The 27,993-nt window shown below is 38.2% G+C and overlaps 1 protein-coding gene across 1 annotated transcript; it reads left to right on the top strand.

The window, feature by feature from the left end:
* Positions 1–23: 23 nt before the first annotated feature.
* On the top strand, positions 24–27,608 carry LOC134659995 (zinc finger protein 93-like). Its single transcript, XM_063515693.1, has 10 exons — positions 24–1,265; positions 1,509–1,648; positions 2,458–2,532; positions 2,926–3,055; positions 17,035–17,150; positions 17,543–17,636; positions 25,139–25,306; positions 25,787–25,888; positions 26,650–26,748; positions 27,480–27,608. Exons 1-10 carry the CDS (start codon positions 132–134, stop codon positions 27,606–27,608), a joined length of 2,187 nt encoding a protein of 728 aa, XP_063371763.1. The 5' UTR covers positions 24–131.
* The last annotated feature ends 385 nt before the right edge of the window (positions 27,609–27,993 follow it).

The following is a 27,993-nucleotide window of genomic DNA, read 5'->3' as shown; positions in this document are numbered from 1 at the left end:
AACTATAGCTAACTAGATTTAATATACGCCTATATTTTCAGATCACTACGAATATTGTTCGCAACGTTGATAGGGCATCAAACAAGCTCCTTCTTAATTTCACAATCGATAAAGAACCAGAAACCATCCATATGGTACATGAAGATGATAGCAGCATAAAGAAATGTACACGGCAAGATCAAGAAAAAAATACTGACAAAGATGACACAGACGGACTCACAGATGTTCTTGATTTCGAAGAAATAACTAAAACGTTGAATGATGACGTAGATCTAGACTTGAGTGATAATGAGTTGGACATAAACGATGGAAGCCCGTTTATAGACAGAGCTAAAACCTTTAATGTTGAAGAATTGTTCAGAGGAAAAATCAATAATGATTTAAATGATATCAGCAGTAAGAATATAAATAATGACATTGGAGACATTATGAGCAAAGCTTTCAAAGGGAAAGATAAAGTTTGTATTAAAAAGGCTAATGATAATGTAAATAGTCTTATTGCTGTTAAAAATGAAGATACTAGCAGCACGTTTCGTGATGCGGAAGAAGTGCTCAAGGCTAATATTAATGATCTAACACCAGATTTAACATTTAATGATGTTTCAATGAATGCTAATGATTTAAATGATAATGATTCAAATCTAGTTGACACTTTCAACAATTTTATCTTAGACCACGACTATTTCGACGAGAAATTTCTACTTGAAACTGGCGATTCTGAATTTGTGAAAAAACACGTCATTTCTAAAAAAACCGATGAAGATTCTTTACTTAGAGAGATAATACCTAATGTGGGTAATAAAGACGAAAAAGTTATCTTCAAAAAACGAGATACTAATAAAACTATGAATAAAAAAACGATCAAACCCGTTAAAAATCTTTTTAAAGTGAAACTTATTAATAAAGGAGCTAAACTAAACAATGGCAAAAATATCTCAAAGGCATCTAATAATAAAAATGATAAAACATTTAAAATTGAAGATGAATCAACATCAAATGAAAAATCGACTTCCGAACCAATAATAACTAAAGCGGAACTACCAATTGATGACAACATTAAATCAGAATTGTCAAAAGAATTCATAAAATTTGGATCTGATTTTAACTTTAGGATCTTTGAGCTAAGTCAAGAAGAGCAGTTGGAAGAGTTGCAGAAGAAGAGAGAAGGAGCGCTGTATGTAAGCGCGCCATACAAATGTGTTGACTGTGCAAAAGGATTCAAGAGTATGACGACGTACGAGAACCATTTAAAAGTACACGAATCGGTAAGTATTCCCTATTCTATGGGAGTGAAAATCGCCGTTATACTTACTCAACCTCTTATCTGCAACACTCATTTGATGACAAAAACACCCGTATTCCGAATGAAAGAAAAGCGACATTTCCATCAAATGATTGTTGCAGATATGAGGTTGAGTAGGTATAGCGACGAAATGGTATCTATTGAAAATTTAGAACGACTTGTATTCTGCAATAAAGGTTAAATAAGTGCGTTTTTATTTCCATAGAGTTACGGGTCATTCTCGTGTGACATCTGCCACTCGCGGCACAAGTCCGAGGCCCGTCGACGCCGCCACGCCGACACGCACCGCTTCAAGTATTGCTGCACGCGCTGCGAGGAAGTGGCTAGATCCAGGCAAGGATGCTTGTGTGTAACATATATCGCAACTATATGGTTTCTGTATCTAGGGAACTCGTTGTCCGACACGCTCCGCTTCAAGTATTGCTGCACGCGCTGCGAGGTGGCTAGATCCAGGCAAGGATGCTTGTATGTAACATATATCGCAACTATATGGTTTCTGTATCTTGGGAACTCATTGTCCGACACGCACTGTTTCAAATATTACTGCGTTGCGAGGTCCAGATGATTACACTTATGCAAAACATTTTGTACTTTATACCTATATCTTGGAAACTTATCAGGAACAAAAAAAAAGGAAAACTGACTGACCTATGTCACAGAATAAGTAATAGTTTTATCATACAGAACGGACACGCACCGCCCCGCCCCGACTCGGATTACCTCGCCCCGCGACTGGCCGCGACATGAATGTGTGCGTAAGACTTGCTCTACTGAGAGCATGTCAGGATTCCGTCAGAAACTCAATGACGCGCGTGTACAGACGTGCCGCGCACACATATTAAACGCAAATCATTTTTGATGTATGGCGTGTCCGCCCTGTACCTATGGCCAGAACTAGAACCAAATATAGGTGTTTATAATATTTTTATTTTTTTCCCAAACATGGGTGGAAATGTTGCAATTGATACACCGTGTTGCATGCGCAAAAGTGGGACGAGCCGGCAATGAAATTACGTACCATATTGTTAATTGGTTACCTTAAGTGCGCGTCACATACTGCGCCTTATATTGATCTTTAGGTTATTATTGTTTTCAGGGTGTATTTCCTTGTATTTTTGCACAATACATGTAAGTAATAGGTATGTTTGTGGCAGGGAGCGGGCGGAGTCGCATTTTCACTGGCATGCTGGGAAGACATTCCCGTGCCAATACTGCGGCGAACAATTTGGGTAAGTTATAAAAATGTACACTGTCCATATTTTAATAGAAATTTGACATTAACACATTCATTGCCACCCAGCCAAACAAGACATCCGCGCCAGGCCACAAACATTTCGTCATATAAAGGTGTAGTACCACTGTACCACGATACCGACTATCGGGTCTGGACTGGGAACGAAAACATAAACCTGTACCTGTACCTTTGAATGTAAATCTTAATTTTAATGTAGCTATTTTACTAATAATTTGTTTCTTGTCTGCTAGCATCTATAATTGAGTTTATCGATATAGGAAGTCCCTACCTGTCAAGAAAATTTGCCCCACGGATTCCTATGTCTGGTCATAGAGTTTCGACAGAGGGAAGGTGCAAAATGAAAAGCATGTTTTTTTCTCTACCGCAGCAAGGCGTCGACCCACCTGTCGCACATACGTCTGCAGCACCCGGCCGCGTGCGTGTGGTGCGCGCAGTGCGGGGCGCCGTTCGTGGGAGCCCTAGGGCTGCGCCAGCACATGCGCCGCAGGCACCCTACCGTGAGTCGCTGAGTCCACTATACATCTACCTAGGGTTGCCAGATGGTCGGGATTCGGCGGGATTCTCCCGATTTTTAGCATGTGTTCCCGATTCCCGACAAAGTGAAAATTGTCCCGAAAAACAGCATCACGTTATAAAACAATAATTTCAAGTTCTGAACTGTCGTGGAGCGAACCAGCGACCCGCGTCGAGCGCCCGTCAGCGGGCGCGCGTGGTGAGATTGGGCAGAGCAGCTGACGTAGTGCTAATAATGTAAAATATCGTTGTTTTTAATACAATTAATTTAATTTGAATGGTTTATTTTCCCGACTTAAGGCCCAAAATCCCGAAAAATTCATATTTTTTCCCGATAATAGCGCCTTTCGATCTGGCAACCCTACATCTACCCTAGGTCCCTATGACAATAGGGATGATGACACATGTTGAATTTTATAACAAAATCTAGTAAAATAGATAGCAAATGAGCAATTAATCACAATATTGTGGAATTTAAAAATATATATGGAAATGATACAAAAATACAGTACCTGAAAGTTTCATAATTTAAGTTTTTTTTTAACTTTCAAAAACGAAATAAGTAAGGATACCATTCGATTCCTCACATTTTACCCAAAACAAGATTGTATAGCAACTATATACATAAACGCAATATTTCACCGACAAAAACGCAATTTTCTTGTTTTGTTCATACTTCAAGATGCGCTCTCAGAGACCTTGACGTCACGTTCACATGTCAATTTGGTCGGGACGTTTCGCGAGTGAAGTACGACTGTCGAACTTTGACTATCATTTCTGACTTTTGTATTGCTTGAATGCAATGGGTCCCATAGAGACATTTGATCCTAAAAACAAACCTGATTGATTGATACCATAAATGAAAATTTGTCATGTAGCCTATTCCTTTAACTCTCTACACTTTACAGAGTAATCGAAGAAATAGGTTCTTAATACCGTATTTCATTACTTTAATGTTACATTTCTAAATAAATTAAGTTTATTCCATAAATGTTAACGTGACTGCTACTCTATTTTTAAAATCGGACAAGTGCGAGTCGGACTCACCCACCGAGGGTTCCGTACTTTTTAGTATTTGTTAGTATAGCGGCAATAGAACATCATCTGTGAAAATTTCAACCGTCTAGCTATCACGGTTCATGAGATACAGCCTAGTGACAGACAGACATACGGATAGTGAAGTCTTAGTAATAGGGTCCCGTTTTTAGGGTTCCGTACCCAAAGGGTAAAAACGGGACCCTATTACTAAGACTCCGCTGTCCGTCCGTCCGTACGTCCGTCCGTCCGTCTGTCACCAGGCTGTATCTCACGAACCGTGATAGCTAGACAGTTGAAATTTTCACAGATGATGTATTTCTGTTGCCGCTATAACAACAAATACTAAAAACAGAATAAAATAAAGACTTACGTGGGGCTCCCATACAACAAACGTGATTTTTGACCGAAGTTAAGCAACGTCGGGCGGGGTCAGTACTTGGATGGGTGACCGTTTTTTTGCTTATTTTTTTGCATGTTTTGCTCTATTTTTTGTTGATGGTGCGGAACCCTCCGTGCGCGAGTCCGACTCGCACTTGGCCGGTTTTTATACTTTGGGCGCGGGACCCTAAAAATTAACTGTCTTAGGGACCGTAATTCAATTCATCACTACATTAACTACATAGTATAAAACTGTTAAAAATATATTCTAGTTGTCTATTCTCCACCAGCGACAAGTCAAAGATGACATTTACTGTCACTGATCTGTATCCGGTCTCTTTCAAACATGGCTTCCGCCCACTAGCTGCCCAATTTGTGTCGTCCCTATTTTATTTTATTTTACCTATACAATTTTATATATACAAGTTTTTAAATCAATTTTTCATTGTCGATTATTAAAATAAAACAACGTGATATTCAGAAGACATCAGTTTTATTTAATCACAAGATCTTCAACACGTGCCAACCACTGCGCCAGAGTCTGTTTAACAGGTTATTATACCCAGATTATTGAAGATTCTTTGTGAAGTGAGATCAAGACTGAAAATCTTACATAAACATTTCAACGATGTCTTCAGAAAACATGTCGAGATTGGCATCAAATTTGGGCGGACACATAACCTCAATAGAGAGATTGACTGGCATCGATACCTACATTCCGTGGAAGTTTGCGGTGAAAATGGTTTTAACATTGGAAGGTCTGTGGAAGTGCGTAGAAGGCACGGACACCGATGCGGATCGCGACGCGAAGGCGCTGGCGCGCATAAGTTTGTCGCTCCAACCGGCCCTATACCAACACGTGCGTAACTGCACCACATCGAAGGCTGCATGGGACAAACTTGCGGAGTGCTACGAAAATAAAGGATTATACCGAAGGGTTCTCCTACTGCGTAAGCTGCATCGGGTCGAGTACGGCCAATTCGCATCAATGTCGGACTACATCAACAACGTCATGGTCTTAGTACAACAATTAGAAGACATAGACAAAAAGGTGGATGATGAAGAGGTCGCCGAGATCCTGTTGTCTGGTCTGCCTCAAGAATATGACGTATTGGTATCCAGCCTCGAGACTGCGTGTCTGACTAGTACCTTAAGTTCGGATGTGGTCCGCATGAGACTTTTACAAGAGGAGCACCGTAGAAACACCGAGACAGCGTCGTCTGCTTACACCGCGACAAGCAAGAAGAAGAAAAATGTGACCTGCACCTACTGTAAAAGGCAGGGGCACGTGGTGAAACGCTGCTTCAAAAAGAAAAGGGAACAGAATAGCAGCGAGACAGATGGACATACAATGTTTGCCGCTGCATTCTCCGCCGTCACAACTACAGCATCAGACTTCATAATTGACAGCGGAGCCTCTCAGCACATGGTGAATGATGGAAGCCTTGCTATGGATATTAAAGAAAACGTCTGCAATATCTCCATAGCCAACGGCCAACACATCCGCAGTGAGTCTATCGGTAAGGTTCCTCTCTCTGAATCAGTTACCTTGCAAAATGTTTTAATCATTCCCAGTCTCTCTAACAATTTAATGTTTGTGAGTCAAATGACTCAAAAAGGTTATGTGGTTGTTTTTTCCAAAGATGTATGCAATATTTATAGAAACTGTAAAACTACAGGCAACCCAGTTTTCTCTGCTACAAAAGTTAATGGGCTTTATAAATATCAAATCGAACAAGGCAGGTCCTTACCCCAGGCAAACTCCAAGCTCCTGCATCCTAGGCAGGAGACAGTGAGTGCCTTCAAGGCTGATTCTTTGCCATTGAGCTTGTGGCATTTTAGGCTCGGACATCTCAATACAGCAAGTATACGCATGCTAGGTGATGGGGATCAGTGTTCTGGTGTTGTTTTACAGGAAAAAGACAATTGCCTGCGCAGTTGCGTCTCTTGCCTGGCGGGCAAGATGCATGAGGCATCTTATCCCGTGGCAAGCTCAAGACGCGCTGCTACTCCACTAGAATTGATCCATTCCGATGTTGCTGGGCCAATGCAAGTCAGCACATGGGGCGGAGCCCGCTTCTTGTTAACATTCACCGACGACTGTACGAGGAAGACTTTTGGCTACCTCATGAAGTCGAAAAATGAGGTGAGTTCACACTTTATTAACTTTAAGAATATGGTTGAGAAGCAAACAGGGTTGCAAATAAAAGTTCTTCGCACTGATAATGGAACTGAATATTGCAACAATGAACTTACAAGTTTCCTAAAGAAGGAAGGTATAGTACACCAAACTTCTGTGCCTTATAGCCCAAGCCAAAATGGTGTATCTGAACGCGTAAATAGGACTCTTTTTGAAAAAGCACGAGCTATGTTGCAGGAATCCGGTCTATCCAATCGCTACTGGGGAGAAAGTGTAATGACGGCAATATACCTGAAAAACAGAAGCCCTACCAGTGCATTGGCGAACAAGGTTCCTGAATGTGAATGGACTGGATCTCCTATAGATCTTAGTCATCTTCGCGTATTTGGCTGCGTTGCATATTCTCTTGTTCCTAAACAGAAACGGCGTAAGCTTGATGCTAAGGCCAAGCCCTACGTTTTTGTAGGCTATGGAGAAACTTGTAAGGGGTATAGACTAAGTGATCCATCTGATCCTAGAGTAGTCATTTATTCAAGGAATGTTTCCTTTATTGAAAATGAGTTCTATGGAAAGAACAAACAAAATAGTGAGTTAGGGCAAGCCAATAAAGAGCATTTTATTTTTTATGATAATACAATTTTAAATTCAAATGATCATAATATTCATAATGATGAAATTTCAAATAAATTGATCAACTGTGATATTAGCGATAGGTCTGATAATGTCTCTGAAAATGTTTCTAATGCTAGCTCTTCTGATGTTTCAGATCAGGAGATAACACCACCAGCGTGGTCACCACTGACTGATCAGTACTGTACTGGCGAAGACAGTGCTTCCGACAATGGTGAGGGACACACTTCTCTGCCTGAGCCGGAAGTTGGGTGTCAAGGAGGAGGGTCGACTGCATCATCAGATGATGACGCGTCATGCCCTCAACGCCCTGTACGTAGTACCAGAGGCAAATTACCACAGAAAATGGATGACTACGACTTATCAGGTATGCTAGCAGAGGCTAATTCGCCGGACGATCCTGTTTCCTACGAAGAGGCTATGTCCTCACCTGACAAAGAAGAATGGAGCAAAGCAATAAACTGTGAGTATGAAGCTCTTCTCAAAAATGGTGTGTGGGAATTAGTTGATCGGCCTAAGAAAGCAAACGTCATAAAATGCAAATGGGTTTTCAAACGAAAATATGATGCTGCGGGTAAATTTAATAAATATAAAGCGAGACTAGTTGCCCGTGGTTTTACACAGAAGCAGGGAATAGATTACACAGATACCTTTTCACCTGTAGTTAGGCACTCAACATTAAGAATTCTTTTCTCTCTAGCTACAGAACTAGATTTGCAATGTAATCATATTGACGTTACAACAGCTTTTTTAAATGGCGAACTAGAGGAGACTATTTTTATGGAACAGCCGCAAGGCTTTAATTGTACAAATAATAATGATAAAATATGTAAATTAAAGAAAAGCATTTATGGGCTGAAACAAGCTAGTCGTGTATGGAATGCTAAAATTCATAATGTGTTGTGTACTAATGGATATAAACAGAGCAAATGTGAGCCCTGTATTTATGTAAAAAGAACTCAAAGTGAATATGTAATACTTGCTTTATATGTTGATGATTTTTATGTTTTCCATAATAACTGTATAAATAGTGTATTGGAGCTTTTGGAAAAACATTTTGAAATTAGACATTTAGGTCAGCTTAAAAACTGTTTAGGCATAAATGTTACTAGACGAAAGGGTTCTTTAATTTTAGATCAATCAGACTATATTAAACGTTTATTGACTAAGTTTAATATGACAGAGTGTAAGCCGGTATCTACTCCCATGGCTATTAATTCTAAGCTTGATAAGTCGGACAAATGTTTAGATGAAAATATATATAAGTATAGGCAATTACTAGGTTCATTGATGTACTTATCAGTTTGTACCCGTCCTGACATATCATATGCTTGTAGTCAGCTTGGTCAATATAACACTTGCTTTGGTATGGATCATTGGCGTGCTGCTAAGCGTATATTAAGATATCTTGCAGGTACAGTAAATTATGGACTTTATTTTTGTAAAGGGGATAATTTAAATATATGTGCCTACACAGATGCAGACTGGGCCAACGATTTGTATGATCGCAAGTCATACACTGGTTTTGTTGTTAAAATTGGTGGCAACGTTGTTAATTGGGAAGCCAGGAAGCAGCGTTGCATTGCTTTATCGAGTACGGAATCGGAATACTTGGCAATTGGTGATGTATGCAAAGATATATGCTTTGTTCGAAATTTCATGACTGAAATTGTTGACAAACCTATAGATGCAACAGTATACAATGATAACCAAAGTGCACAGAAATTATTACTCGTAAAGGAATATTCACACAAAAGAACAAAACACATAGACTTGCGCTACCATTTCGTAAAAGATCTAATTCAACAAGGTTTAATTAATGTAAAATACCTACCAACAGAGAAGATGGTAGCAGATGTGCTAACAAAACCCTTGAGTACTGTAAAGCATAAAAGTTGTATATCTGAATTGAGTATTAAAAATGTATAACAAGTGATCTTACAGGGCTATCTATCCATCTTATTTCTTGTTATTGTATGTAAATGATAGGAGACATGCATGGTGAATTCATAATATAGAAATGTTTAAATTGTGATATTAATATGTATGTGTACTCTTGTCGAAGGTAGAGAATAAGGAGGAGTGTTAAAAATATATTCTAGTTGTCTATTCTCCACCAGCGACAAGTCAAAGATGACATTTACTGTCACTGATCTGTATCCGGTCTCTTTCAAACATGGCTTCCGCCCACTAGCTGCCCAATTTGTGTCGTCCCTATTTTATTTTATTTTACCTATACAATTTTATATATACAAGTTTTTAAATCAATTTTTCATTGTCGATTATTAAAATAAAACAACGTGATATTCAGAAGACATCAGTTTTATTTAATCACAAGATCTTCAACACGTGCCAACCACTGCGCCAGAGTCTGTTTAACAAAAACAAAGTCGCTTTCCGCTGTCTGTCCCTATGTATGCTTCGATCTTTAAAACTACGCAACGGATTTTGATGCGGTTTTTTAAATTGATAGAGTAATTCAAGAAGGTTTCTGTATAATTTCATAATTTGTTAACCCGTGCGAGGCCGGGGCGGGTCGCTAGTAAGATATATATAATGATATATATATGGATTTGCTGTTTTCAAAGTTACCCTGCTGCACCTTATTCGTATCATAAGTCAAAATCATAATGACTTCTTTATGTCACTAAATACCTTAAAACTAGCATACATACCTATTATAAAAATATAAACTAAACACAAAAAATCACATTATGATTGCGATGCAATACGCAACCCCGCAGTGTCAGGGAGCCGGGCGCGGAACCGCCGAAACTTGACACTCTTCGGCCAAAACTCGTCCCTGTCACTTTTATGTCACTAGTGTTTGTCTTAAAGCAACACGGAAGGGAGGCGGTATTCGCACTATTTCCCCTCTGCCGAGGTACAAGATCAACTGATCTAGCGCGGGTAATAAAACTAAGTAAGTAAGTTGCACTTGGATTTTAAACTAGACGGAATCCAGTCGCGTGACTTAGTAATTTATAATGAACTAGGATGTTACTATGATTAAGATCTCATAGTATCTAAATGATAAACAGAACCGACTAAGATAAAAGGGATAATAAAGCTGTCCTATTGCACAAAGGTCAAGTATAAATACCATCATAATATATGTGTTAAATTTATGAATTGTTTATAAAAGAATAAATTACTTTAACTAAGTCATATAAATTAGTAAATAACATTTTCTTTTCAATTTAATTAATATTAGTGTTCAAGTAACACTGTTTAATTTTTAGCATAAATATTTATTATTCAATAGGAAAGTCAAGTGATAATAAAACGGCTTAGTTCACATGAGGGATACTTATTATTTATTGTCAACACAACACAATATGAATCACTCGATAAATAAGGTCTCGTATAATTTTTAAATCGTATTTTAATAGCAATAAAAAGTATCTAAAACACAACGATAATCATAAAATGATAGTTCTACTTAATAGCACTAAATTAAATTTAAATAGTAAATTTATTTTAAATGTACAAAATAATGAAATATAAATAATCAGATTAAGGTACTTAACTCTGTTCGCGGCGCTGGTAGCACTACAACTGAACGCTCGCTGGCGAGCAGCCTTGTTTTATACCTGGTGCAGCCGGTTCAGGCAGGTGGCCTGATCGACCAGTTTTCTACGCCTACCGACATCATTACCGTTTTTTAAATTTACTGTTTTATTTTAATTGTTGAGTGAAATGTACCTTAAAATGTTACAATAACTAGATTTAATAATGGCAAATCCAACACGGCCATACTGACTAGTACTTCGATCTCGAAGTACTAATAAAGTATTGCACATGTACATTCTTATTACATACCTTAAGTCTACATTTTACATATTTCGTTCTAGATTAAATACAATAACATATAATCAACAGATCAACAAGTAGCCAAAAGTCCTGACATGTATGCCCCGACACCTGCTGCTCGTGAAGCCAGGCAAACATCAGACTAGTGACCGACCAGCAGTATACATATAACTAATAATCATATTCGTAGCCAAAAGCCCTGACATGTATGCCCCGACACCTGCTGCTTGTGAAGCTAGGCAAACATCAGACTAGTGACCGACCAGCAGTATACATTTAATTAACAATCATATTAGTAGCTATATGCCCTGACATGTATGCTCCATCACCTGCTGCTCGTGAAGCCAAGCAAACATCAGACATATAACCGACCAGCAGAATAACATAACATGTTATTAATCAGTTTTATTTGTAGTAATTATACCAATAAAAAAAAAACATATCCAACACGGCTAAGCTAGACTACAAAAATATTGCTGTCAAATGTAGTTATTCATTGCATTACCTAATAAATAGATGGAATCAATTATAGAACTAACAAATTACACAATACAGCTAATATTTTTTTTTAGTGGAACGCTTTAAAATAATATTAAGCTCGAATTATACCATTATGAAGAATCGTCTATGGAGGCGTTTTGATCAATCCATTCACCAGGCCAATATCGCAGTTTTTCTTTTGCTACAGTAATTTTTCTCAAATTTCCTGTACCATGCAAAACAAATCGATCATGATCCAGAATTTGAACTATGCGATATGGACCTTTAAATTTAGGGCTCAATTTATCATTTCGTCTATGTTCTTGGTTTACATAAACCATATCACCCATATTATACACTTTGTTATTGCGTCTTACGGAATCAAAACGCTCCTTAGACTTTTGTGCTAATAAACATAGTCGTTGATATGCAAGTTGCCTATCCGCTTGTAAGTCAGTATTAGACGTATTTATATTGTCTCCTAAGACTTCAATTAATCGAGCCTGTATGCAAGGGATATTTACACTACGACCAATCAATAAATATTCTGGAGTAAATCCGGTGGATTTTTGGACACTGGTGTTTAAAGATTGTTGTACCTTCCACAGAGAGCTCGGCCAGTCTGACCTATCATCACAAGAAGTTCTTAACATATTAACTATAGTTGAAACGTAACGCTCTACTTGGCCATTACCTCTTGGCGTACCTGTTGCAATCATATGATGATCTATATGTAGTTCCTCAAACAGTAATTTAACTATATTAGCGCTAAAATTAGTGCCTTGATCAGTAATTACTAACTGTGGGGCAAACAAAGTCAGTATCTCACGAATAGCAAATATAAATTCCTTCGAATTAAGAGTTTTAAGAGGCTTTAATATGCAAAATTTAGTAAAACCATCAATCAGTATTAAAATGTATTTATAGCCATCATTTGAGAGCGGAAAAGGACCAGTACAATCTAAATGTATAGTTTGAAATGGCACTGGTGTTTTAATAATCGGATGCAAATACCCTTGTTTAGGACCGGAAAAGCTCTTACGTTCTAAACACACTAAACAATGAGATAGATATTTTTTTACATAAGCTGCCATTCCTGGAAACCAGAAATTCTCACGTAGTTTAGAAATGACCTTCTCGTAACCGAGGTGACAATTCTGATCATGATATAGTTGCAAGGTACTAAATCTACTCCCTTTAGGTAAATACAATTTTGGGTCATGGTCTGGATGTGTCTTATAATGTAATAAATTATTTATGGTCATATATTGATTTGAATCTAGTTCTCCCTGTTGAAGTTGTTCAACAAGAGATCGTGTCTGTGGGTCGTTTTGTTGTGCTATTTCCAACCATGATCGAGCTTCGTTATTGTGGCTTTCATTTATAAAATGTATGTTATGTTCAGAGGGTGATGGAGGCTCAACAGGATTGCGGCTTAAGAAATCAACATGTGAAATGTATTTGCCCTTTTTATATAAAACCTCAAAACGAAAGTCTTGCAGAAAAGTCCACCATCGTGCAACACGCGGTGACAAGTCTTTTTTATTAACTGTAGATTTTATGGCATTGCAATCAGTTATAATTTTGAAATCAATACCCAGTAAGTATACACGAAAATGTTTAAGTGCATTGTAAATGGCCAAAGTTTCTAAATCATATGAACTGTATTTAGATTCAGCCGGGGTCGTCCTTTTACTATAATACGCAACTACTCTGTTTACGTTATTATGCTTTTGAAGCAAAATAGCGCCATACCCTAAGGCACTGGCATCAGTGTGGACCTCTGTTGGTAATGTTGGGTCATAAATAGCTAATAATGGTTTAGTCACTAATCGTTCTATAATGTAATTACGCGCCGTATCCTGTTCGGGTCCCCATTCCCATTTTTGATTGTTTTTTAACAATTTGGTAATACACGCTGTACGACAGGCAAATTCTGGAATAAATTTTCGAAAATAGCTAGCTAAACCCATTAATTGTCGTACTTGTTTAATGGTACTTGGAACAGGGGAATTGATTAACGCTGAAACCTTCGAGTCGCTGGGTCTGACACCCTCACTTGAAATATGTCTACCCAGGTACTGAATACTTTCAGTGAAAAACTGACACTTTTCAGGGTTAATCATAAATCCGGCTTTGCTTAATGCCTCAAGGGTTTGCTCTAAATAAGACAGGCCTTCTTCAATTGATGAACATGGGATCAACAAGTCATCTAAATAAACCAGTAAGAATTTCAGGTGATGGACAGCTTTATTTATTGCTCTCTGAAACACCGACGGACCATTACAGATGCCAAATGGCATTTTTAAAAATTCGAAATGGCCATCAGGCGTAACAAAAGCTGTGTATTTAATAGAGTCCTGCGCTACCGGTATTTGGTAAAAGCCATTTTTCATATCTATTGATATATAATACTTGGCTTTTCCCAATTTGTCGATTTGATCCTCGATGAGAGGGAGAGGGTATCTGTCCTTTTCGATATTTTTGTTTAAAGCCCTGTAATCAACACACATTCGGTCGCTTCCGTCCTTTTTTTTTACAAGAAGAACGGGGCTTGCAAATTGTGAATCACTTTCTTTAATAATATTTTTGCTTAATAAATCTTGAATTATCTCATTAACCTTCTCTCTCTCAATCGGGGCCAAACGATACGGGCGATAATGAACAATTTCCTCCTTTTTGAGCCTAATCCCTAATTCTCCAGTCCTAACCGTGCTTAGTGATTCGGTTGTAGGGATTACCGATGAATATTTTTGAAAAATATTTAAAAGTTTATTTTGTAAACTCTGGTCTAAATGCTCAATGGCGGGCTTAATTTGGGACATAACGTAGTCACTGGGATATGAAGCAATATGGTTGATTACTTTATCATGCATTGGTTGTTTACGTTTTAATGTGCAACCAGAAGAATCCGCGACTATAATCACGTCATGATTTTCAACCGTATTCCTTCCTATAAGCAAGTCACAATCCAGATCTGTATCCTTAACTACGTAAATTTGTAGTTCTAAACAAACATCTGTAAATCTTACGGGGACTATAATTGTGGCAAAAACATGCAGTTTGCCATTCCCTACGCCATTGAGATAAAACGAACATGGTGAGAAGGGGCAGTTAAATCGCTTCGCTACAGATTCTTTTATAATATTGTTAGCAGATCCTGTATCAATAAGACAATCGAGAGATATGTCATATATATTTACTTTAGTGAGTCATAAATTAGCTTTAGACTTCTCACTCTGAGAGCCCGAATTTGTAAAAGCAGTAAGATTTTGGGTCTTGCGATCTTTATACCAACAATTTAATTCCTCATGACCGATTTTTTTACAAACGGTACATTGCTTCTTGGTAGAGGAAACCGCAACTAAACTAGTATCAACCGATTCCGATTTTACATCTTTTTTAAGGTCAGATTGAAATTTGTAGCACTGCGATCTAAGATGCCCTGATTTACCACAAAAGAAACACCTTTTATTTTTATCTTGAGTTTTTTCATGCTGTTTGGGGTGCTTAGGGCTCGAAGAAGCATCGTCTACTTTGTCAAGGCCGGTTTGATCAAGTGGTCGTTTCTTAGACTTAGCATAGGTCGTAAAAAGAGTAATTAACTCGGCGGTCGTCCTTACATTACTGTTAAAGGATGCCATTTTGACATTTACATCGCGTATACTACCACAAACTAGCTCGATTAACTGTGGTTCTGTGAAACCGACTTTAGTGTTTCGAAGAAGCCTAAGCTTTTCCCTCGCATATTCACAATATGAGTCAGCAGAATCAGAGTTGTAAAAAACAGCTTTGCTAAGTTTTTCAGATAGGTTTTTCTTAGGTGGGTACAAGTCTATTATTTCGGAGCAAAAGTTTTCCCATGTCCTACCCTCTTCAGGATCCCAAGAGTTGAACCAAGATAATGCAGAGCCCTTGAGGGCCTTACCGGCTTTAGCAACCATAACGACGCCCGTCCATCCAAGTTCTCTGCCGAGGGTCTCGATATTGCTGCACCATGGCTCAGCTCCGTTGTCGCCGGTAGCAGGGTCGAACGTTGGAAGCGCGACGTCATCCTGTCGCCGGTTCGCAGAAACTGCATCTCGGATGGCAGTAAGCAGACTGGTTAGCAGATTTGAATCCATATTCTGAAATATATGATACTGTTAAGAGACGTCTAAGTAAAACGTATCCCACTTCTGAACTTAGTAATTTATAATGAACTAGGATGTTACTATGATTAAGATCTCATAGTATCTAAATGATAAACAGAACCGACTAAGATAAAAGGGATAATAAAGCTGTCCTATTGCACAAAGGTCAAGTATAAATACCATCATAATATATGTGTTAAATTTATGAATTGTTTATAAAAGAATAAATTACTTTAACTAAGTCATATAAATTAGTAAATAACATTTTCTTTTCAATTTAATTAATATTAGTGTTCAAGTAACACTGTTTAATTTTTAGCATAAATATTTATTATTCAATAGGAAAGTCAAGTGATAATAAAACGGCTTAGTTCACATGAGGGATACTTATTATTTATTGTCAACACAACACAATATGAATCACTCGATAAATAAGGTCTCGTATAATTTTTAAATCGTATTTTAATAGCAATAAAAAGTATCTAAAACACAACGATAATCATAAAATGATAGTTCTACTTAATAGCACTAAATTAAATTTAAATAGTAAATTTATTTTAAATGTACAAAATAATGAAATATAAATAATCAGATTAAGGTACTTAACTCTGTTCGCGGCGCTGGTAGCACTACAACTGAACGCTCGCTGGCGAGCAGCCTTGTTTTATACCTGGTGCAGCCGGTTCAGGCAGGTGGCCTGATCGACCAGTTTTCTACGCCTACCGACATCATTACCGTTTTTTAAATTTACTGTTTTATTTTAATTGTTGAGTGAAATGTACCTTAAAATGTTACAATAACTAGATTTAATAATGGCAAATCCAACACGTGAGTGAAAAATGCCTATTTGCTCGGTTTTTTGTTGTAAAAACAGGTCGAATACATCAAATTTACAAAAAGATGGTGTTACATTTCACATGTAATAATTATTTTACATATCATACGTTTAATTACATTTAAACACAATTATTATATTGTAGTTTCATGTAATTGTTGGATTTATCGATTTTTCTCGCTCAGTACAAATTGCGGATCGGTCGAGCGACAAATCCGACTTCTCATCTCTTGACGAAAATGTGTTAGTGTGCGTGTTGTGACACTTGTGACTCGTCCGTACACAAAAACAGATCGAGGTGTGCAAGATTTGTCTGTGTAGGGTGTCATTTTCTATGTAGTTGTGTCGTCATTACAGATTGGATTTTGTACGTAAGTGTGTGAGAAGTGCGACTGTGTGCACGTTCCCCCCCGCGAAAAATGGCAGAATGATTTGTATACGTATGTCAAGATATCGCTTGGGTCTATCCCTTCCGACGTGTCGGAGGCCCGTGTTGATCGAAGGTGTTTGTCGTAGGTGGCCAATGGCGAGGACTCGGCGGGGTTGTATTGCTTCACGTGCCGCATGCAGTTCCACAACTCGGACGCCTATCTTCGACACAAGTCAGAGACCAGCTGTCATGTTGATCTACGGTAATTATCTCTCATCTTCCTCGCGTTGTCCCGGCATTTTGGCCACGGCTCATGGGAGCCTGGGGTCCGCTTGGCAACTAATCCCAGTAATTGGCGTAGGCACTGTTTTTACGAAAGCGACTGCCATCTGACCTTCCAACCCAGAGGGTAAACTAGGCCCTTATTGGGATTAGTCCGGTTTCCTCACGATGTTTTCCTTGCATACATCTGCGAAGAAATTCAAAGGTGTATGTGAAGTCCCCAATCCGCATTGAACTAGCGTGGGGACTATAGCCCGAGCCCTCTCGCGCATGAGAGGAGTCCTGTGCCCAGCAGTGGACGTATATAGGCTCAAATTATTATTTATTATGGTAAAGTTGCGCGTGGAAGTTTTATAAAATTATTTGTTATAGTTTTTGTGCCTCATGCGGCGACGGTTTTCAGTCGGAGCAGGCGTTGTTGCACCACCGTAAACTGCACTCAGACGCGCCTGTGCAGTGCCACATGGTAAGTGAAAACAGAAATACAGTAGAGCCTCATCAATCCGACAATCCCTGTAATCCGGAATTATATTATTTACAGTATAGTTTGTCGATTTCTAACATACCCTGACGGCGAATCCTTTGTCTATTGTTAAGTAAAACCGCACGTGCAACTTACCTGCAAAAAAGGGTCTTATTTATTCTAATTGACACCTGAGCGCGGGCTAGTCCAACGCTCAAAAAACCAGTGTAGGTGCACTCCGATAACGCGCCTTTGTTACGCATCTCGATGACGTATTTTAGACTGTTTCTGTAGCGTTCGACTCGCCGGCACTCAGTAACCGAAGTACTGCGTGCCGGCGAGTCAAATGGACCACACACAGCCTAGAAAAATATTCTTCTGTGATATTTCATAAGATTTTGAGAATAAATTATAATTATTTAGTGTAAGTTAGGTTTAACTAATGGCATTCAGTGGGTAGTGATTGAAAATATGATCAGTGTTTACCCGAATATTTGTTAATTAATCTGTCGGTACTCGCGAAAATGACCCTTCTCTCCTACCCGCCAATTCTAATGATAGAAAAGTATAAATATAACGTACCACGGGGTGGAAGACTCATTCTCGCTTGGCGCTGGAACGAGTAACACTAAATTTGGCACGAAGGTTACTGCTTGTGAACTTAAGATTGTTTAAGAGTGTACGTAGAAGTAAGTAGTTGGAGTAAATTAAAAGTAAATGATTGTACCGAGGACTTTGATTTGTTACAAGTCAGAAGTGGGATCGACGGCGCCCACAGAAGGACTAGAACGTGTGAGTACCTAGTATATATATACATGTTTTATATACTCAGACGTTATGGTAGTAAGTTTTAAGTTGTAATGCTTGTAATCTCAAAATCTAATTAAGAATGTGTAAATACGCGATCATGGTCAAGTTAAAGTAACAAATGCAGACTTATTACATAATTTAGAATTCTGCTGGTAATCGAAATCGATACAGGCATTGAGCGAGTGAACCTTATTTTTTTACAAGATCCATGTTATAAGATAAGACCGTGGTTACAAGTGTCTTAGAATTTGAATACTTACTTACAATTCGTGTGTACAGTGTAGTAGTAGGTTATTTATTTGTGTAATGTCGATGTTTTGCCGAGCATAGGCATATACGATGATACGTGATCGCGATTATAGTAAAATTGAATACGATGAATACGATTTGGATAAATATTTAATGAATCCGTTAGCAATCAAGATACAAACATGTATAATTGTACGTGTACGGTTATAGGCAAGTATCTTTAGTGTCATTAAAGGAAGTATTATTTAACAGAGTGGTTTTAAATTTAAATAGCCCATATTGTGAAGAAATATACAGAAGTGCTCGGTTGTTATGCCGTCGTTAAATTGAAAGTGTTTACATGATGTATATTATATACTTACGTGACTTTCGAATACTGAACTTAATCTATTTACATAGTATGAGCTAAATGATCTAATAAGTAAAGCCATACATGATAACGCCTTTGATTGGTTTCTGAAATGAATAAATGCTGACACGTTGTCATTAGTACCTATGTATGAGTGCCATGTAGGTGGTTGGATAGCAACAAATCGAATGTCTAGTTACCTATGTAGGTGGGTAATAGTGTAGTTAGCATGAAGTTAGTCACCATGTAGGTGGTGTACCATAGTCAGACCCTAATGTCTTTGTTATACAGATTTTTATTGGTAAAATAATTACATTTTGCAATGTCATTCAATTTAAGTTAAAATGATATAGTAGGTAATTAAGTAATTAATAATGGGAGGCAACCCTTAGGACTTCGAACCCCATTCAATACGAGGTGTTGGAATCGGTGATCGTTTTGCATAGATAATATAAATTCGTCAATTGAGTAATAAGCGTGTTCTAGAAGTAATGATTTCAGTTTTTGTTGAATTGTTGTCACTTTTGATTCCTTTATGCCAGTCGGCACTGAATTATAAATTGTTGGTTCATGATCTTGAACGACTTACGCGACTTCGTGAGCCGGTATTTAGGAGCGAGCAGGACAGGCAACCTGCGAGCTGGGCGACTACAGTAAGCACTTAGTAGTTAATATTTTGTGTTTTAAATAGAGATTGTGCAGGATAGTCAGTGGGTCTGCCATCAATTATACAAAGGGCACGTTTTTGCATTCTGAGCAGTCTATCGCGATCAGCAGCTGTACCCCAAAGATCGACACCTTGATAAAGTATTGCGTGGAAATGTCCATTTCAGTTATTGATTGATAAGTCATGTACATACATTTTATTATAATTAAGGTGTTGCATACAGATCAGTAGGTCGGTCCATGACGTCCTGTGATACAGTTCAGTAAATCAATCTATGACGTCATTATAAAATAGAATTAATTAATCATCATGCGTACTAACAAATCTATAAAGTTTCCTAAATTAGTAATACATTAAGATATGATACAATTACAAGAAAGTTTATGTCACATACATTACAAAATAATGTTTTTAAAGATTATAGTTATCTGGATGTGGCTTTTAATTGAAAAACACATTTTAAAAAGAAGTTACGGTAAATATGTAACAATTATCTAGTTATCATTTTTGTAATTTAGTTTTCTAGATCGCATGGAGGTTCTGTTGCTTAATTAGGTATGGAATTTTATTAGTTATTAAGATACATGTGTAATGTGGACCATTTCTACACAATTGCAAGTTCGTGATAGATAGTTTGCTTATCCTGTTTTTGTTCAAATAAATGAGGGTTTTCGCGAACAAAAAGAGCAGCTTGCAAAATATAGATGCAGGGCAGTGTTAATAGTTTGTAACGAACAAGGTACGGACGGCAGCTATCTGCTTTACGCACATTCGTCATAATTAGAATACACTTTTTCTGCATTATAGAAAGTTGTTCAGCCTCGATACTATCACCACAAAGGACTACAGCGTACCGAAGCCATGTGTACGCGTAGTATGCAGATAATGAATACTCGAAGTGTATTCTTTCTCTGTATGTTAAGCATATACAAATTTCCACTATTTCGTTTTAATATTTTGTATATGGATCTTCTAATTCATGCCCGCATCTATGGCTATACTTAACAAATTGAATACCGCGACCTCTTTAATATTACATGATGCAGTGTTTAACTTAGTTCCAATGGTTTATTTTTGTGGGTGGGTTATATGATTTTGGTCTTTTTCAAGTTAATTTCTGAGTTATGTTCACCGACGCATTTCGGTACGGAACTAAAAATGTTCTGAAGTTGTGACCTACATTCGGAGTTGTTATTGCTACTAAACAATAGAGAGGCTTTGTCAGCAAACATAACGCAGGCTGTGTCTGTGTTAAGTATTTTTGGCAGGTCTTTAACAGGTATATGTCAGAAATAGTAGGCATCCACCAACGCTTCCCTGAAGTAGGTATTAAGCAAATAATATGACGCGATTTTGATGTCACAGTTTTTAATTCCTCCTTATCAACGTGGTCTACTTAGACGCATTGCTTACGGTTTCCGAGGTACGATTTGGTTTGAACCAATTATACGCAGTGCCGCGTATTCCCATCCCGTACAATCTACAGAGTAAGATTTCGTGTGATATTTTTTCATACGCTTATGTCATGGCTAGCAAAAATCCTAAATTATGTGTTCTATTGTCTAGATGTTCTGTATGTATTGATAAAAAAAAGGTAAACGATAAAATGCTGCACTTTACGAAAAAGTTGTCTTAGACTCGATTTATTAAGATAAGGTCGGGTAAGAGTGCGATAGGACGATATTGGTTTGGATTGATTACGTCACCGTTTGTAAATATGGGTTTAATAATGTATATTTTAAGTAAGTCCGGGAATATTCCTTGATTAAATAACTGGTTAATCAGTTTTGTCAGTGGCTGTGCTAACTTTATAAGAACGGGCGGCATTTCGTCGACTCCAAGACTATTTTTATTTTTGAGTTGCCTTACAATTTTTATTGTTTCGGTCACCGGCTGTAAGAATATTGAGTTGGTGGCGGGTTATGCTCACGACGCGCGCGGTCTGTTAATGCTCCAGCTTTATTAAATAATAGAGCTACCTGTTCTAGCGCTGATTGATAAACAACTGTTGTCTGTGTATATGACCTATGGGAACATATCGTAACATATCGTGTAGGCGGTACCCTAAAAACCAGATTTAATGGCTAGTTACCTTGTAAGTGCTATGTTGTTCGTGAACCTGATGTTTCATTACCTGAGTACGCGAAGAACGATCTAGTTGCCACGTTATTACCTACGTATATTTAATATTATACTGCGTACACTAGAGCTTGATCCTATGATAAGTGGTTTGGATAAATAAAATAAAAATATATATGTTTTGTATGGTAGGTATCATTGGGAACAGGACAAACAAACCACATGAGATTTGTTATTGAGTTCATTGCAAATGGATACTAAGACCAATATGTTACTGGTACCATGTAGATTTGGAGGTGGTATGTTATAGCTAGACCCAATGTCTAATGAGCCAATTTATGTGTGCTCGCTTTGATTATTTAGTTAGATTATATGTCGAGCCATGTAGGTGCGCTGTTTATGAGTTCAGCCATGTAGGTGTGCTGTTTATGAGTGCGGTCATGTAGTGCGCAGCTAGAAAGTCTACAGCCATGTAGATGTGCTGTTTATGAGTGCGGTCATGTAGTGCGCAGCTAGAAAGTCTACAGCCATGTAGATGTGCTGTTATGAGTGCGGACATGTAGGTGTGCTGCCAGAGTCCACGGATGTAGTATTTTGTACGAGCTTAGTTCAAAGAGTTCAAAGAGTTCAAAGAGTTCCAAGAGTTCAAAGAGTTCAAAGAGTTCAAAGAGTTCAAATAGTTCAAATAGTTCAAATAGTTCAAATAGTTCAAAGAGTTCAAAGAGTTCAAAGAGTTCAAATAGTTCAAATAGTTCAAATAGTTCAAATAGTTCAAATAGTTCAAAGAGTTCAATGCGTTCAAAGAGTTCAAAGAGTTCAAAGAGTTCAAAGAGTTCAAAGAGTTCAATGAGTTCAATGAGTTCAATAAGTTCAATAAGTTCAATAAGTTCAGAGTCAAAAAGTTCAGTCAAAAAGTTCAGAGCCAAAAAGTTCAGAAAGTTCAGAAAGTTCAGAAAGTTCAGAAAGTTCAGAAAGTTCAGAAAGTTCAGAAAAGTTCAGAAAGTTCAGAAAGTTCAGAAAGTTCAGAAAGTTCAGAAAGTTTATAAATAGTCTGATCAATGAGTCTAAAGAATCACTTTCCTTGTGTATGCTATAGCCGCTATAGGTAGGTAGGTACAATTAGTGTAAATTAGAGAGTGAGTAACCGTCAAACAATAATGATGTGCTAAATTTGATTAATATATGTTTATACATGTATGTTATGGGAAGGAAAATTGATTGATTGAAGTAAGTGCCTATAAGTACATATAAGTAGATATGTACAAGTGCTAAATTTAAACACGGTAAAGCATTGGTATGCTGTGCAGGGTGAAAAAAAAAAAAATATATTTTAACAACCAATCATGCAGCGCACTGAAATTTAATTACAGGGAAAAATGAGGTCAGCGACGGTGGACAGATGACGCGAAACACTGCGACAGCCGAGCGTGAGGTGCCTAAAGACAGATGTCGTCACCACAGGAGGCGCTGACGCGGGTGGCTTCTCTCTGATGACTCTTACGAAGAAGGACCGCGGGAGTCAAGGCCACGCTCACATCATCAAGTTTGTAGCTAGTATTGTAATCGTACACCCTTGAAGGGTTACAATGATGTAAGTGACCAAATTAATTTGATTTCAGAGAGAAAACGTTAGATAATTACAACAGTTAATTACATTATGCCTAATTAAGCCGTTAATGTAATTACGTAGCTTCTAAAACATTATTTCCATAAAACAGTTCCTATGTCTAAAATTTGAACGTAGTAAATTTAATCACGACCATATAAAGAGATTAGTTAATTTTATTATCGATGATAATTGCTAAATGCTGTGAAAGTTTGTTTCATTATTTCTATTTTAATGTATCAGACTAAATGTTGGTGATCGCACCATGTTTGTCAGAGAACTTAATTGAAGAAAAGTGTTTTACAGTACTAAAATCAATGCAATAAATTTGGGTTTATTCTATAGGTACTTGCCGATAGTAATGTGTCTATAATCCTACGTGTAATTAAGGTAAACATCATAATCAGCCAATCGATAATGCGCTGGTCAACTCACAAGAGTCACAAGTATGATGATTATGTAGCTAAAATGACTAATCGTTTGAGGATTTATGATGTTGTAAAGTAAAGGGGTCAGTATGATGATTATGTAGCTAAAATGACTAATCGTTTGAGGATTTATGATGTTGTGAAGTAAAGGGGTCGATAGTGTGGTTAATAGACCTCTTTCTTTTTTTTTATTATTAATGTACATATATTTCGTGAACCTTTTCATGGTTTGTAGTGTAAATAAGTCTTTAAATATCCCTTTTTAAGTAACATTAATATTAGTCTGAAGAATAAATAAGTAACATTTACATCTGCAATACCTGCTACCATGAATAAATTAAATAATTGTTTAAATTATTTTTAGCGAAATTACCGTTTGTAGTTTACCTCTATTTGAGTTGCTGTAATTCTTTGTATTATTTTATTGTAATCAGGTGTACAATGAAGAGTATTGGTATTGTATAAACAGACTACTGTTATCTAAAATAGGATTGGAAAGGAATTAGGCAACACGGCCGAGTGTGATATTATTGTTGATCGTGCACCGGAGGTAGCACGCAGTTGGATGGCCGAGTGTGATATTTCATAAGATTTTGAGAATAAATTATAATTATTTAGTGTAAGTTAGGTTTAACTAATGGCATTCAGTGGGTAGTGATTGAAAATATGATCAGTGTTTACCCGAATATTTGTTAATTAATCTGTCGGTACTCGCGAAAATGACCCTTCTCTCCTACCCGCCAATTCTAATGATAGAAAAGTATAAATATAACGTACCACGGGGTGGAAGACTCATTCTCGCTTGGCGCTGGAACGAGTAACACTAAATTTGGCACGAAGGTTACTGCTTGTGAACTTAAGATTGTTTAAGAGTGTACGTAGAAGTAAGTAGTTGGAGTAAATTAAAAGTAAATGATTGTACCGAGGACTTTGATTTGTTACACTTCCATGAGTTCATTTTGAACCTTATTGCAATCTCCATAGAGTGGTAATTCAATAAGCGGTAAAAACGCCCCAACCATTTTTTTAGGCAGGTAGAAGCACGTGCGGTTTAACTTAACAATAGACAAAGGATAAGCCGTTCGGGGTCTGTTAGAAATCGACAAAATATACATATGGTGCTCATTTACCGCCCTAGTGCAGTAACTAGCACTATATGTGCGTATGACAAAAATCTACAGGGTCATATGTACTGTAAAACGTTGTACAATACACGTGCGAAAAGGTAATTCGCAACTCCTGTCGATTAAAAGCACTCCCTTCGGTCGTTGTTGCGAATTCTCTATTACTTTTCGCACTTGTATCGTAATTGCGCAGTGTCCCGCCTGGTTCTCAAGTGCGCACTCCCGCGAGGCGCACTGCCGGCGCGCGCACCTCGGCGCCCCGCGAGCGTCCACGCCCCGCGCCGCGCCGCGGAACCCCCGCCCCCGCCGCCCGCCCGTCAACAAACCCGCCATGTGCGAGCTTTGCGGGAAGAAGTACCACGTAAGTCTTACATTAACTTACTTTATATGTAACATTTACCACAGATGATAAATCATTTATCACACCGAGTTACAAGTCAGGCATAATGTACAATATAGGTACAGTAGGTACATAAGTACATACAGAAGGGTCCTTATGCTTTAATTGCAATAAGGTTCTTTTTATTTTTATAAAGTTCAAACAAAAATTCTGATAGAAAGGTCCTTATTGGACATGAAACATGATCACAGAATAAGTAATAGTATTATCATACAGAACGGCCACGCACCGCCCCGCCCCGACTCGCATTACCTCGCCCCGCGACATGAATCTGGCGGACTTCTGGCGTGCTCTCAGTAAAGCGACTTACCCACACATACACAATGACGCGTGTACAGACGTGCCGCGCACACATATAAACGCAGTTAATTTTTGATGTATGGCATGTCCGCCCCGTGACGTTACCTTTCTCTGATGGAAAGCTACATTTTTTGTATTCAGTCCGCAGCCGCCCTGTCGTACCACCAGCGCACCCACACGGGTGAGAAACCATTCGCCTGCACGCGATGTCCGAAGAGCTTCGCTCTCAACCACTCGCTGCAGGTACAGGCAGAATACAATGTTTTATTGCAAAGTTTAGATGTCTAACCGCCCTACAATTTCTTAAGACGACATTGGACGACCGGTTGAGATCACTTTTCTTTACTTTCTATTCTTTCTGCATTCCATACAAATAGTGCCCGTTTTTCTATTTAGATATGACTGTATAACAAACAATAGAAAAATATTTTTAGTTATTATCAGAGAACTAGGGAACAAATCAAATTATTTTTGTTAAAATATTTTTTTAAGCAGTCACACCACTGTATTTAAATTAAAAACTAAATGTGACCAAATCCAAATCCACTGGTGGCCGAGGCGGGAATCGAACCCGCGCGTCTTCAGCTTACGCGGCTAACCTGACCACTAGACCACCCGGCCACACACATTTTCTTTTGTGTATGTTATCTATTTCAGTTTAATCATCATCATCTTCTTCCTCGCGTTGTCCCGGCATTTTGCCACGGCTCATGGGAGCCTGGGGTCCGCTTAGCAACTAATCCCAGTAATTGGCGTAGGCACTAGTTTGTACGAAAGCGACTGCCATCTGACCTTCCAACCCAGAGGGTAAACTAGGCCCGTATTGGGATTAGTCCGGTTTCCTCACGATGTTTTCAGTCTAATATCAGAGTTGTAATTTCTATGAAATTTGTTTTTCGCTCTTAACATGCTAACCCAACATATAATATGAAACACACATTAGAGGGCACAAGTCTATAAGTTCTTAAGTCTATGATGTAAACTGGTCATGCATGTGTGCGTAGGCGCATATCCGCACGCACACAGGGGAGCGCCCGTACCGCTGCCCGCGGTGCCCGCGCGCGTTCCGCAACGCCAACAACCTAGCCCGCCATAAGAAAACTGTAAGTCCAATTCATATACACAGTTTATTAACCTTTTAACCGCCAGCAATTTTTGATCGAGCGTGCTCGTGTCGCCACCGACAGTAATTGTACCACGCAGAGTGAGGTTGGCATAGTTACGGGAGTTATAAATGTGCTGTAAGAACCAAATCAGATCTTTGTCTCATTTATCAGACTGGCGAAATGAGATGGATATGTAATGTCTTATATATCAGACTCTGGCGGTTAAAGGGTTAATGACAGCGATAAAGGTGTATACCTTTTGCCCCCGCCCCACATTCAGAGGGAGGGAATATTTATGAACGATTCATTCCCATTTATCCCCGCCTGGAACAAATTGGAAATAGGTACTAGTTCCCATTTGTTCCCAGGAATACACCGCGATAAATATTCGACATCGCTCTTTGATCTGCCTACCCTAATGGGAAACCATACAATTGCAAAATATTTAAAACTGGAAAAACATATAATTGCGAAATATGTAATACTAAAAAACGATATAATTGTGTAATTTTATTGGTATTCAGGACAACAACAGCCGTAAATATACAACTTACAAAGTATTAAGTACATAATATTAGGCCAATAATAGAGTTAGACCAAGATAACTCTACATCAAAATAGCTGCAGACTTATCTTGGTGTAACGGTAACTCTATCTACAGCTGGAAAACCATACAATTGCGAAGTATGTAAAGCCTGACGAAATTCTTATATAATTCCTTGGCGCAGGTACACCTGGGTCAGAAGCAGTACTCCCGCTGCGCGGTGTGCCGGCGCTGGCTGTCGTCGCCGAGCGCCGCGCGCCTGCACGCCGCCGCCCTGCACGGCGCGAGCGGCGCGACACACAACGCCACATAGCCATTTCGGAATTGGTTTATTTTATCCTATACTTGATCAAACAAATCTTGTCAGTAGAAAAAAGCGGAAAATTTTAAAAATTGCGGGTTAGCAACACTACGTTTGAATTGTTCGAAAATCGCGTGTCATTTATATCTTATCTGTGGAACTGTTTTGTTTACATTTCATCGTTGTTCGATGTACATTGCTGCTTTTTGTTCGTTTCCTAGGTATACCATACTTTAGTTTGCTTTACATTGCTACTGACATATTTTATCCTAATAACGAAACTGTTTTTGTAGAGATAAAGTAAATAAAACGCCATTAATCATCTGTTTTTTATTGTAATAATACAATCTTGCTTTAAATTCAGTGCGAAGTTGCGAACGTGACTTAAATGGTCTTA

This window comes from Cydia amplana, chromosome 26 (assembly GCF_948474715.1).
Source record: "Cydia amplana chromosome 26, ilCydAmpl1.1, whole genome shotgun sequence".
NCBI classification, from domain to species: Eukaryota; Metazoa; Arthropoda; class Insecta; order Lepidoptera; family Tortricidae; genus Cydia; species Cydia amplana.
The sequence above is the reverse complement of the archived record's forward strand: the minus strand, read 5'-3'. Positions and strand labels throughout refer to the sequence as shown.